This window comes from Nicotiana attenuata, chromosome 12 (assembly GCF_001879085.1).
Source record: "Nicotiana attenuata strain UT chromosome 12, NIATTr2, whole genome shotgun sequence".
NCBI lineage: Eukaryota > Viridiplantae > Streptophyta > Magnoliopsida > Solanales > Solanaceae > Nicotiana > Nicotiana attenuata.
The window spans coordinates 14,977,839-14,991,246 of NC_032000.1; the positions used below are offsets into that span (position 1 = coordinate 14,977,839).

The window sequence follows — 13,408 nt, forward strand, 5'->3', positions numbered from 1 at the left end:
TTATTTTATTTATATAAATACGATACCGTTCATGAAAAGTTCTGCCTAAGTTCCGGCTTCAGCGCGTCCCCTTCAACAGATACTATAAGGTTGGTTTCCCTATTTCCAGCTAATAATCACAAACAGTGTTCAAACCGTTTCCCAAAATCTCATACCCCACCCACCCCTCGTGGTGGAGAGGTACGTGTGGGTACGTGTGTGCAATATACATATATAGACACAAAAACACACTCTTCACTTCAACTTTTCAAACTTCTTTCAACAAAAAATATCAGACAATATTGCAATGACAACACCAGACGAAGGATTAACGTTGGAACTCATACGACAACATCTCCTTGAAGATTTCACAAGTACAGAATTATTCATCAACAGCCTTAATTCTTGTTTTACCGATCATATCTCCCCTGTTTTCACCTCAGTAAAAACAGAGCCTTCTACTTCCAATAATTCACTCTCAGTTTCTCTTACATCGTACCCAGATTCACCAATTTCCCATTATTTCAGCGATTTCCCAGAATTCAAAACAAATTCAGACACTAATCTTAGCCCAACATCCGACAGCTGTGTTAGTTCCAACTCGACTATTTCATCGGATACAACGAATAGTAATAATAATGAAAATAAGGTGAAGAATTACAGAGGAGTAAGAAGAAGGCCATGGGGTAAATTTGCAGCAGAAATAAGAGATCCTAATAAAAAAGGGTCGAGGATTTGGTTAGGTACTTTTGATGCTGACGTGGATGCAGCTAGAGCTTATGATTGTGCTGCGTTTAAGATGAGAGGTAGAAAAGCTATTTTGAATTTTCCGATGGATGCCGGAAAATCTGGTGCTCCGGCGAATATTGGCCGGAAAAGGAGAAGAGATAACGGGATAGAGCTTGAGATGCTGATCAATTTGTAACTATGTTTAAAATTTGCTTAGGAGAAAACAGTGTGTAACGGAAATGTGTGAATTTGTAACAAATAGAATTTTATTTATGGTAAATGTCTATATTTAGAGAGATTCTAGGGTTTATTACTTGGTGGTTAAGTCACTCTCTCCCTAAAATAGAGGGTTCTATTCCATTGTAATTCATCCCAAATTAATAAGAATTCTCTCTCTCTACTTTTCTCTGCAATACTCTTCTTCTTCTTTTATTGTTTCATAACACGTTATCAGCACGAGACTCTACCGTCTCAAGAAGATCTTTGAGAAGATTAAGCAAATATGGATATCTCACGAAAACAAACTTGGATCAAAGTTCAATTGTAAAAATATTTGTTTAGTTGATTCATGTACAACACATACAATATTCAAAGAGAAGAAGAATTTCTCTCATTTAAGTATGTGTAAGGCACATGTTACTACAATTTCTGGTAGTAGTAAATTAATTGAAGGCTCTGGAAGAGCTACTATAACTCTGCCTAAGGGAACAATACTTATCATAGAGAATGCAATGTTCTCCTCCAAGTCCAAGAGGAACTTGTTGAGTTTTAAAGATATCCGTCGAAATGGATATCACATTGAGACAATAGATGAGAATAATCTTGAATATCTCATCATTACCAAGAACGTCTCTGGCCAAAAGAGGGTTATTGAGAAGTTCTCATCTTTATCTTGTGGCCTGTATTGGACAAGAATTAGTGCGATTGAGGCACATTCTACCGTAAACCAAAAGGTTACTGATTCCAATACTTTTGTACTTTGGCATGATCGATTGAGACACCCTGGATCAATTATGATGAGACGAATTATAGAAAACTCAAATGGGCATTCATTAAAGAATTTAAAGATTCTTTTAAATAATAAATTTTCTTGCACTTCTTGTTATCAAGGCAAGTTAATTATTAGACCATCACCAACAAAGGTTGGAATTGAGTCCCCTGCGTTTTTGGAACGTATACAAGGGGACATTTGTGGACCTATTCACCCACCTAGTGGGTCGTTTAGATATTTCATGGTCTTAATAGATGCATCTTCTAGATGGTCTCATGTGTGCCTATTGTCATCACGTAACCTCGCGTTTGCAAAATTAATGGCACAAATAATTCGATTACGGGCGCAATTCCCCGACAATCCAATTAAGTCTATTAGACTAGATAATGCTGCTGAGTTTTTATCCCAAGCATTTTATAATTATTGCTTATCAATTGGGATAAAAGTGGAACATCCTGTAGCTCATGTTCACACTCAAAATGGCCTTGCAGAGTCTTTAATTAAACGTCTGCAATTGATAGCAAGACCGTTACTCATGAAAACGAGGTTGCCCACTTCAGTTTGGGGTCACGCCATTTTGTATGCAGCAATGCTAGTTCGTCTCAGACCGACAAATTATCATAAATATTCCCCGTTGCAATTAGTTTTGGGTCATGAACCTAATATATCCCATTTAAGAATTTTTGGATGCACAGTATATGTGCATGTAGCACCGCCATATCGCACCAAAATGGGTCCCCAAAGAAGGTTAGGAATATATGTTGGGTTTGAGTCGCCCTCGATTATTCGCTACCTTGAAACATTAACGGGGGATTTGTTTACTGCACGATTTGCAGACAGTCGATTCGATGAGACACTTTTCCCAAAATTAGGGGGAGAAGTTGGTGAAACCAAACGGGAAATTTTGTGAAAAAATCCATGATTATCTCATCTTGATCCACGTGCCTCTATTTGTGAAAAAGAGGTGCAAAAGATTATTCATTTGCAGAGAATAGCAAATCAAATGCCAGATGCATTTACGGATATGAAAAGGATAACAAAATCACATATCCCTGCGGAGAATGTTCCAATCCGTATTGATGTCCTTATTGGACAATCTTCTAGTGTCATAGCTAATGAGTCAAAAGCACGCCTAAAACGTGACAGACCATTAGGTTCTAAGGATCGAAATCCTGGAAAAAGGAAAACAAATGATCAAAATGACACTACGAAAGATTCTCATGAAGAAATCCACGATTTAACCAATCCTGAGATTCATGAGGAAATCACTGAGCCTGAGACTCAAGAAAATAAGGAACTATCAATAAATCCAATCGATATTGAGACAAATTTGAATCGAGTGGATATAGTGGTGGATTATGTCTTTACATATAATTTTGCATCTAACATTATGCAAGAATATCTTGAACCTCAATCTGTTGGAGAATGTCGACAAAGACTTAATTGGCCAAAATGGCAAGAAGCAATCCAATCAGAGTTGAATTCACTTGCAAAACATGAAGTTTTTGGGCCTATAGTCCAAACACCTAATGGTGTTAAGCCTGTTGGCTATAAATGGGTCTTTGTACGCAAGAAAAATGAGAAAAACGAGGTACAAAGATATAAGGCACGCCTTGTTGCACAAGGATTTTCACAAAGGCCTGGTGTCGATTATGAAGAGATATATTCACCCGTGATGGACGTTATAACGTTCCGTTATCTCATTAGTTTTGCTGTCCATGAAAGCTTGACATGCATTTAATGGATGTGGTTACCGCCTACCTTTATGGCTCACTTGATAATGAGATATACATGAAAATTTCCGAGGGATTTAAAATCCCTAACGCACATAATTCAAAATCCCGGGAAATATTTTCAATCAAATTGCAAAGATCTTTGTATGGTCTAAAGCAATCAGGACGAATGTGGTATAATCGTCTTAGTGAGTATTTATTAAAGGAAGGTTATACAAATGATGCCATTTTTCTATGTATTTTTATAAAGAAAACAACATCGAAATTTGTTGTACTTACCGTATATGTTGATGACAAAAACCTTATTGGAACTCCTATAGAACTCCAAAAGGCAATTGATTATTTAAAGAAGGAATTCGAGATGAAAGATCTCGGAAAGATAAAATTATGTCTTGGTTTGCAAATTGAACATTTGGCAAACGGAATATTTATTCATCAATCTACCTACATAGAAAAGGTATTGAAACGATTTTACATGGATGGAGCACATCCATTAAGTACTCCGATGGTTGTTCGATCACTTGATGTGAATAAGGATCCATTCTGACATCAAGAAGAGAATGAGGAGCTACTTGATCTTGAAGTACCATATCTTAGTGCAATTGGTGCACTAATGTATCTTGCTAACACTACAAGGCCTGACATAACTTTTTCAGTTAATGTCTTAGCAAGGTATAGCTCTGCTCCTACAAGGAGATATTGGAATGGAATCAAACACATATTGCGGTATCTAAAAGGGACTACCGATATGGGCTTATTTTATGGCAATAATTGCAGTCCTGATCTTGTTGGTTATATTGATGCTGTGTATTTATCTGACCCACACAAGGCTCGATCTTAAACAGGTTATGTGTTTACCTGTGGAGGCACTGCCATATCTTGGCGATCGACTAAGCAATAAATCGCGGCTACTTCATCTAATCATGCTGAGATAATTGCTATTCATGAAGCAAGTCGAGAATGTGTGTGGTTGAGGTCTATAATACATCTTATTCGAGACAAATGTGGTCTAAAATGTGACAAACTACCCACGATTTTGTATGAAGATAATGCAGCATGCATAACTCAATTGAAGGGAGGATTCATAAAAGGAGATAGAACAAAGCACATTTCACCAAAGTTATTTTTCACACATGATCTTCAAAAGAATGGTGATATTAATGTGCAACAAATTCGTTCAAGTGATAATATGGCTGATTTGTTCACCAAGTCTCCACCGACGTCAACCTTCAAGAAGCTAGTGTACAAGATCGGGATGCGATGGCTCAAGGATGTGAATTGATGCTCTCATCAGGGGAGTTAATGCGCGTTGCACTCTTTTTCCCTTACAAGGTTTTGTCCCACTGGTTTTCCTTGCAAGGTTTTTAACGAGGCAACCAATAGGCGCATTTCTAAACATGTGTACTCTTTTTCCTTTTCTAGAATTTTTTCCCATTGGGTTTTATTTTAATTAAGGTTTTAACGAGGCACATTATCTGTTGAATAGACATTCAAGGGTGAGTGTTATAAATAGAATTTTATTTATGGTGAATGTCTATATTTAGAGAGATTCTAGGGTTTATTACTTGGTGGCTAAGTCACTCTCTCCCTATAAATAGAGGGTTCTATTCCATTGTAATTCATCACAAATCAATAAGAATTCTCTCCCTCTACTTTTCTCTGCAATACTCTTCTTTTTTTTTTTATTGTTTCATAACAAGTATTTTAAGAGTTGTATTGAACTCCCTTCTGTTCAATTTTGTTCGATCTTACCATTGAGTAAAACAAATTTATAAGTTAAAAATATCTTACATTAATTATGAGTAATAATAGTAGAATGTAGTTAGAAAGAAAGAAAATTTAAATATTGATTGAGTAAATAAATTCAAATTCATGAAAGTGAACGTTATTAGATAATGCTGATAATGAAATTTATATAAGCCTTCTAGGAAGTCTCAAAATAAAAAAATAAAAAAATAAAAAAATTCCCTTCCGTTCCATTTTATGTTAGCATTTGCTATTTGGAGAGTTAAAGAAGATTTTCTTTTATTACGTTTTTACAAATGTTTTTTTAAATATTTTGTCTACATCTTTTGTTTGGATGATTTGACAAACTTCATGAGAGAATCAAATAAGAAATCTGATACAACTAATTTTCTTGCGTTAAGAGTAACTAGTTAGATGTCTGGTTCAATTCTCAATGAAATCAGATGAGGGAACAACAGAGGGAACAGATAGGGATTAGTTCCCTTGGTCGTTGTGCAGTCAACTCTACAGCTGTAAAAATTGTTGCACTGTACCGTCTGGCAGCAACACAGTTGTAGCTTGCTACGGTCAAACTAAAGGACACTTTATTGCATCATCCTTGATGATCACACACACATATTATCAACATGAGCAAGAGATTTCATTCCCCAACACTTGCAAAACCTAAAATTGATTTTCTCTCTCAAGTGTGCAGCGGCCTTCATTCTCTCCAAGGCAATGAAGAACAAAACAGCAACATAACAAAGGATCAGATTCCAACATTAATTATGTCGTATGTCCTTTAGTATTGTTGTGTCTTTGTATTGTGTTGTAAATTGTAATTCCTACTCAGCTTGTTTAGAAGCATTTCGTAGGACAACTCTTAAACCATATTCTTTTGACTAGAGTTAGTAGCTTTGTAATAGAGTCATTACAAAGAGACTTACAATATAGTTATTGTGAGTAGCTGAGTGATTAAGAGTTTAATTCCTAGATTAAGGCTTACAATATAGTTATTGCAAGTAAGTGAGGGATTAAGAGTTTAATTCCTAGGTTACAATAGGTTGTAATCTAAAGTTACTCGGTTAGTGAAGTTGAAATCCTATGAGCGTAGGTCGTGATTTTTAATCCCGTGAGCTGGGAGTTTTTAACGTAAAATATTGTTGTGTTATTTACTTACTGTTGTATGTATATTCTGTGGGAATTGATAGAGAGCCGGGTTCTCTAAATAGTTTGGTGGACTCTTAGTTTACATCAACTATTATGACTTATAGTACTTTTATGTGATTTCTAAATATATAAATATTATGTTTTAAAAATTTTAAAAATTAATATTTAAATTCACACCAAAAATCAGTTTGCTTGAACTTCGTATTTCACACTAGGCCACAAAAATGTAACGAAATACTGTATACGAGTTTGTGAGATTTCTTAGAAAAGAACTTTTTGTTACTCCATCGCTTCAAATTAGATGAGGTATTTTTTTTTAGTATGTTCCATAATAAATAACATATTTTTAAATTTGAAAATAATTCAACTTTAAACTCTTTATTTTACTTATCTATATTATATTAAAAGGAGAATAATTTGGCATATTAAGCCAAGTGGCATATTGAGAACAAGCCACTTGGCACTATTAGCGAATCTATTTGTTAGATTTTATTTCTACTAATTTTTAGAAAAAAATTATTAATTGACATTCTTTTAATAATGTCCAATACGATTTTCCAGATAATTAATCATGGTAAGATATCAAAGATAAATTTAGGGATGAGACGCGCTAAAAAAGGAAGGGTAAAGGGAGAACTTAAATTTAGTATTAGAATAATCATGAGTCTTGGAGCTTTGTGAATATAAGCAATATCTTGATTTATAGTCTTAGTACCGTAGACACAATCATTTTTTTAACTTTTTAAATTTAATATTGAGATTAAAACTGTATATTACAACGTGTTTAAAATATTTGCAGTTCAAATATTACCATATAAGGAATAAAATTATATGATAAAGAATATGCATAATTTCCTTCAAAGTGAGGAAATCGAGGATGCACGACAGGGGTGATCAAGAAATATAGTTGAAAAGTGAATAATCATGCAATAATCACGAGGCATATTTGGAAAAGAATAATGTGACCAAGAGTCATTCCAAAATAATAAACAATCAATATTTGAATTTATTCAAAAGTTCTCTGCCAAAGGAAATGTCATTAATGATTGAAGACACCCTTAATGATAGACTCTAGACCCTAATAAAAAGTCCGCTACTACATAAATACTACCAAGAATACTACAATATTTTTGGAATATAACCCTATAATACATTATAAATTCAACCTTTAAAGTATACATCATATAGAAAAAAAAACTAGGTTGAAGCCATTATTTCCTTCAAAGAAATGTATACGAAAACTGACATCATCAATGATATATCCGATAGATGCTATGGAATTTAAAGGTTCGTATCGTGTGATTATGGAATATGGATGGTTCCAGATCGCGAAAAGACAGATAATCCATTTTAATTGGAGATATTACTGCAGATGAGAAGGTATTTATATCATACTGCTCGATTCATTTTCTGGAGTTTATGCAGTGAGAAGCATGTTATGTACTTACAACATAAATGCATATTCTGCTTCATGATAATTTTCGGATAATCAAGTTGTGAAAATCAAGTGGCAAAGCAACTCAAGATACTAACAATGTTATACCCAGACAAAACTGGAGGAGACTGATTCACGGCCTTTGCTGTTTAATTTAATGAGGTAGTCAATCTATATTTATGTCACGACCCCAATCCCGGTCGTGATGGCGCCCAACACTAATGCTAGGCAAACCCAACCTATTAAATACTCTCAACTCAAATACGCAATCCGTTAACAAGTAATACGATTAAAATGGCGAATATCAAGGTTCCGATCCGAATCTAAATAAAATAGTACGGAAAATAATAACGAATGTCCCAACATTCCCCAATAGATCTGGAGTCACGAGTCTAGAGCCTCTAGATGTAACAGAGTAATATATCCATAGAAATAAAGAAGTCTAGGATATGGAAAGATAAATGAAATAAAGGGGAGGAGTCGGGTCCTGCGGACGTCAGGCAGCTACTCAACAACTCCTGAAAATAAACTTCACGAAAACAGCAAACAACTCCACTAAGTCTCCGGAGCACCTGAATTTGCACACATGGTGCAGGGAGTAAAGTGAGTACTTCCAACTCAGTGAGTAATAAACATATATAATGTCTGAAAGTAAGAAATACCGAAATATTACAATATAAAGCTATAATCAGCGATTCAGCACATTAAACGGTGGAACAACAACAATACCAGGACAAGTAAGATAAATAGGTATAAATGCATGAATGCAATGCAATGCACATGACCGTTGCGGCGTGCAGCCCAATCCATTTGGGTACCCGCGCTCACTTTGGGGGTTGAGACTCCGGAGGGGCTCCTACAGCCCAAGCGCAATATCATCGTAGCATTCGCTGCGGCGTGCAGCCCGATCCACACTCAGTCCAGATATATATATGCATGCAAGCCACTCGGGCACAGTCAAATTGTCCATTTTTAGTTTCAATTATTAGGAATTATAGAGCTAAGTGTGTAACCTTTATTTATTTACTAACATTTCAAGGCAGTGTCTAACTCAGGACTGATATCATGAAATATGCTAAGTATCATGGAAGCAGTGATAAGGATCCCTGAAGGATGCAAATGATAGGCACAAAGCCCCAAACATATTCATAAAAATCCAAGTAGGATGATTACCAAACAATTTCTAGTCAAAAACACAGTACGAATATCAATCGGAACGGACTAGATCAAAATCCCAGTCACAATCGACCCCGCACTCGTCATAGAGTACGTGTCTCGCCTCAATATAGCGTCACAATGCGATATACCGGGGTTTCAAACCCTCAGGTCATCATCTACATCTATTACTCACCTCAAGCCGGCCACAAGTCTAGCTCGCTGTGCCTTTGCCTTTCGAATCAACCTCTTCGCACGCCGAATCTGATTAAATCCACAACGAATACATTGCAATAGGCTAAAGAAACATAACCCAATCGAAAAGACTCGAAAAACACCAAAATTCATGAAGTTGGCAAAACCCGAGCCCCGGGCCCACTTCTCGAAAAAATTACGAAATTCACATTACCGGATTCCTCGTCTCACCACGAGTCGGTACATATAAAATTTACCAAAATCGGAGTTCAAATGCCCCTTCAAATCCCAAATTTTCATTTCAAAACCCAAGCCCTAGTTCTTCAAATTTATACCCAATTTTCGAAAAATTAAAGGTTGATTCTTCAATAAAATAGCGTTTCTAGGTAACGAGACTTACCTCCAATCAATTCCCGTCAAAACTCTCTTCAATTTCCACCAAAAAGCTCTTGAGGTGGTTCAAAAATGGAGGAAACAATGAATGAGTCGCGGATGAAATATCATAATTAAACCCTTCTGTTGCTCAGCTTTTCCTCTACGCGAACGCGGTCAACCCCCCGCGTTCACGAAGGCAAATTTTTCCTTTGACCAAACGATACCCTACGCGAACGCGTCGACCCTCACGCGAACGCGATGGTCCAGCTTAACCTCCTATGCGAACGCGATACTCCAAACGCCAACGCGATGCACAGGAACGTCCTCTTATGCGAACGCGACTCCCTCATCGCGAACGCGATGAACAAACTACGCAGGGTCCCCAGGCCCTTCTACGCGAACGCGAGGCCACGATCGCGAACGCGATGACCCAGAAATCACAACTACGTGAACGCGATGGGCACCTCCGTGAACGCGAAGGCCAAAAGTGGCTTGCAACAGCTGTGCATTTTCTGCAACACTCAAAGTCCAAAAATCCTTCCGTTGATCACCCGGAATCACCCCGAGGCCCCCCCAGGACCTCAACCAAAAACACCAACCTACCCCAAAACATCATACGAACTTGTTCCAATCATCAAAGCACATCACACAACACTAAAATCGTCATTTCACATCGGATTCAAGCCTAAGTTTCTTAAAAACTTCCGAATTACGCATTCGATCACAAACCCAACCAAACGACGTCCGAATGACCTGAAATTTTGCACGCATATCCAAAATCACCTAACGGAGCTACTGCAACTCTCGGAATTCCATTCCGACCCTCGGATCAAAATCTCACCTATCCACCGGAATTCGCCAAAATGCCAACTTGCCAATTCAAGCCTAATTCTACTCCGGACCTCTACAATCACTTCCGATCGCACTCCTAAGTCACAAATCACCTCCCGAAGATAACCGAATCACCGGAATTCACATCCGAGCCTTCTAACTAATAAGTCAATGTTCAGTTGACTTTTCCAAACCAAACCTTCCTTAAAGAGACCAAGTGTCTCATTTCCTATCCAAACCGATTCAATTCAACTCTAACTCACCCGATGCTGATAATAAAACATGAAAGAGCAATAAATGGGGGGAACGAGGCTGTAATACATGAGACGACGGGTTGGGTCGTTACATCCTCCCCAACTTAAACAAACGCTCGTCCTCGAGCGGGTCGAGAAGCATACCTGAGGTCTCAAATAGGTGAGGATATCTGCTCCGCATCTCCTGCTCAGTCTCCCAAGTAGCTTCTTCTACGGGCCGACCTCTCCACTGCACCTTTACCGAAGCTATATCCTTTGATCTCAATCTCCGAACCTGACGACCCAAAATAGCTACTGGCTCCACATCGTAAGTCAAGTCATCATCCAACTGAACCGTGCTGAAGTCTAACACATGGGACGGGTCCCCAACATACTTCCGGAGCATAGAAACGTGAAATACCGGGTGAACTCCCGACAAGATAGGTGGCAAAGCAAGCATGTAGGCCACCTCCCCAACTCTCCTAAGTATCTCAAAAGGACCGATGAACCGTGGACTCAACTTTCCTTTCTTTCCAAATCTCATAACGCCCTTCATAGGCGAAACCTTCAACAAGACCTTCTCGCCCACCATGTAGGATACGTCTCGAACCTTCCGGTCCGCATAACTCTTCTGACGCGACTGAGCTGTACGAAGTCTCTCCTGGATCACTTTCACCTTCTCTAAGGCATCCTGAACCAACTCTGTCCCCAATAGTCTAGCCTCGCCGGGCTCAAACCAACCAACAGGAGATCTACACCGTCTCCCATATAAGGCCTCATACGGTGCCATCTGAATGCTGGACTGATAGCTGTTGTTGTACGCGAACTCTGCAAGTGGCAAGAACTCAGCCCAAGAACCTACAAAATCAATAACACAGGCACGCAACATGTCCTCCAATATCTGAACGGTATGCTCGGACTGCCCGTCCGTCTAGGGATGGAATGTTGTGCTCAGCTCTACCTGTGTACCCAATTCTTGCTGAAAAGTCTTCCGGAAATGGGAAGTAAACTGAGTGCCCCTATCCGAGATGATAGAAACTGGGACCCCATGCAACCTAACAATCTCCCGGATGAAAATCTCTGCCAACCGCTCCGAAGAATAGGTAGTACACACCGGAATGAAGTGCACGGACTTGGTCAGCCGATCCACAATCACCCAAATCGAATCAAACTTCTTCGAGGTACGAGGGAGACCACTCACAAAATCCATAGTAATCCTCTCCCACTTCCGCTCGGGAATATCTATCCGCTGAAGTACACCACCGGGTCTCTGATGCTCATATTTGACCTGCTGACAGTTGAGACACCGAGCTACATAACTCATTATATCTTTTTTCATTCTCCTCCACCAGTAGTGCTGCCTCAAATCCTGATACATCTTCGCGACACCCGGATGAATGGAATACCGCGAGCTGTGGGCCTCCTCTAATATCAACTCCCGAAGCCCATCCACATTGGGCACGCAAATCCGGCCCTACATCCTCATCACGCCATTATCATCAATAGTCACATCTCTGGCGTCATCGTGCTGAACCCTGTCCTTAAGGACAAGCAAATGTGGATCATCATACTGGTGCTCTCTGATGCGGTCATACAAGGAAGACCGAGAAACTACACAAGCCAACACTCAACTAGGCTCCGAAATATCTAACCTCACCATCCTATTGGCCAAAGCCTGGACATCGACTGCAAAGGGCCTCTCCCCAACTGGAATGTACGCCAAGCTACCCATACTGACCGCCTTCCGGCTTAACGCATCGACCACTACGTTGGCCTTCCCCGGATGATACATAATGGTAATATCATAGTCCTTGAGTAACTCAAGCCACCTCCGCTGCCTCAAACTAAGATCCTTCTGTTTGAACAAATGCTGAAGGCTGCGATGATCAGTATATACCTCACAAAATACGCCATATAAGTAGTGCCTCCAAATCTTCAACGCATGAACTATAGCAGCCAACTCCAAATCATGTACGGGGTAGTTCTGCTCATGAGGCTTCAACTGACGAGAAGCATATGCAATAACTCTACCCTCCTGCATCAACACACATCCGATCCCAACTATCGAAGCATCACAACACACAGTGTAAGAACCTGAGGCTGATGGCAAAAGTAACACTGGAGCTGTGGTCAAAGCTGTCTTGAGCTTCTGAAAGCTCTCCTCGCACTCATCCGACCATACGAATGGTGCACCCTTCTGCGTCAACTTAGTCAAGGGCGAAGCAATAGAGGAAAAACCCTGGACGAACCGGCGATAATAACCTGCCAAACCGAGGAAACTTCGAATCTCCGTGGCTGAGGACGGTCTGGGCCAACTCTGCACCGCCTCTACCTTCTTTGGATCAACTTGAATACCATGACTGGACACCACGTGTCCCAGAAAAGCTACAGACCCAAGCCAAAACTCACATTTGGAGAACTTTGCATAAAGCTTCTCCTCCCTCAACCTCTGTAACACCACTCTCAAGTGCTGAGCAAGCTCCTCCTGGGTACGCGAGTACACCATGATATCATCAATAAAAACGATAACAAATGAATCCAGATACGGCCGAAATACGCTGTTCATCAAGTGCATGAACGCGGTTGGGGCATAAGTCAGCCCAAAAGGCATAACAAGGAATTCATAGTGCCCATATCTAGTCCTGAAGGCAGTCTTCATAATATCCGAATCCCTGATCTTCAGCTGGTGATAGCCTAAACGAAGATCAATCTTCGAGAATACCCTTGCCCCCTGGAGCTGGTCAAACAAATCATCAATACGAGGTAGTGGATACTTGTTCTTCACTGTCACCTTGTTCAACTGTCTGTAATCAATGCACATCCTCATTGTGCCATCTTTCTTCTTTACAAATAGAAC

The 13,408-nt window shown here is 39.3% G+C and overlaps 1 protein-coding gene across 1 annotated transcript; it reads left to right on the forward strand.

Annotated features, from left to right (window-relative positions):
* Positions 223 to 1,004, forward strand: LOC109236171 (ethylene-responsive transcription factor ERF106-like). Its single transcript, XM_019402380.1, has one exon. The coding sequence runs from the start codon at positions 287 to 289 to the stop codon at positions 902 to 904; it is 618 nt and encodes a 205-aa protein (XP_019257925.1). The 5' UTR covers positions 223 to 286; the 3' UTR covers positions 905 to 1,004.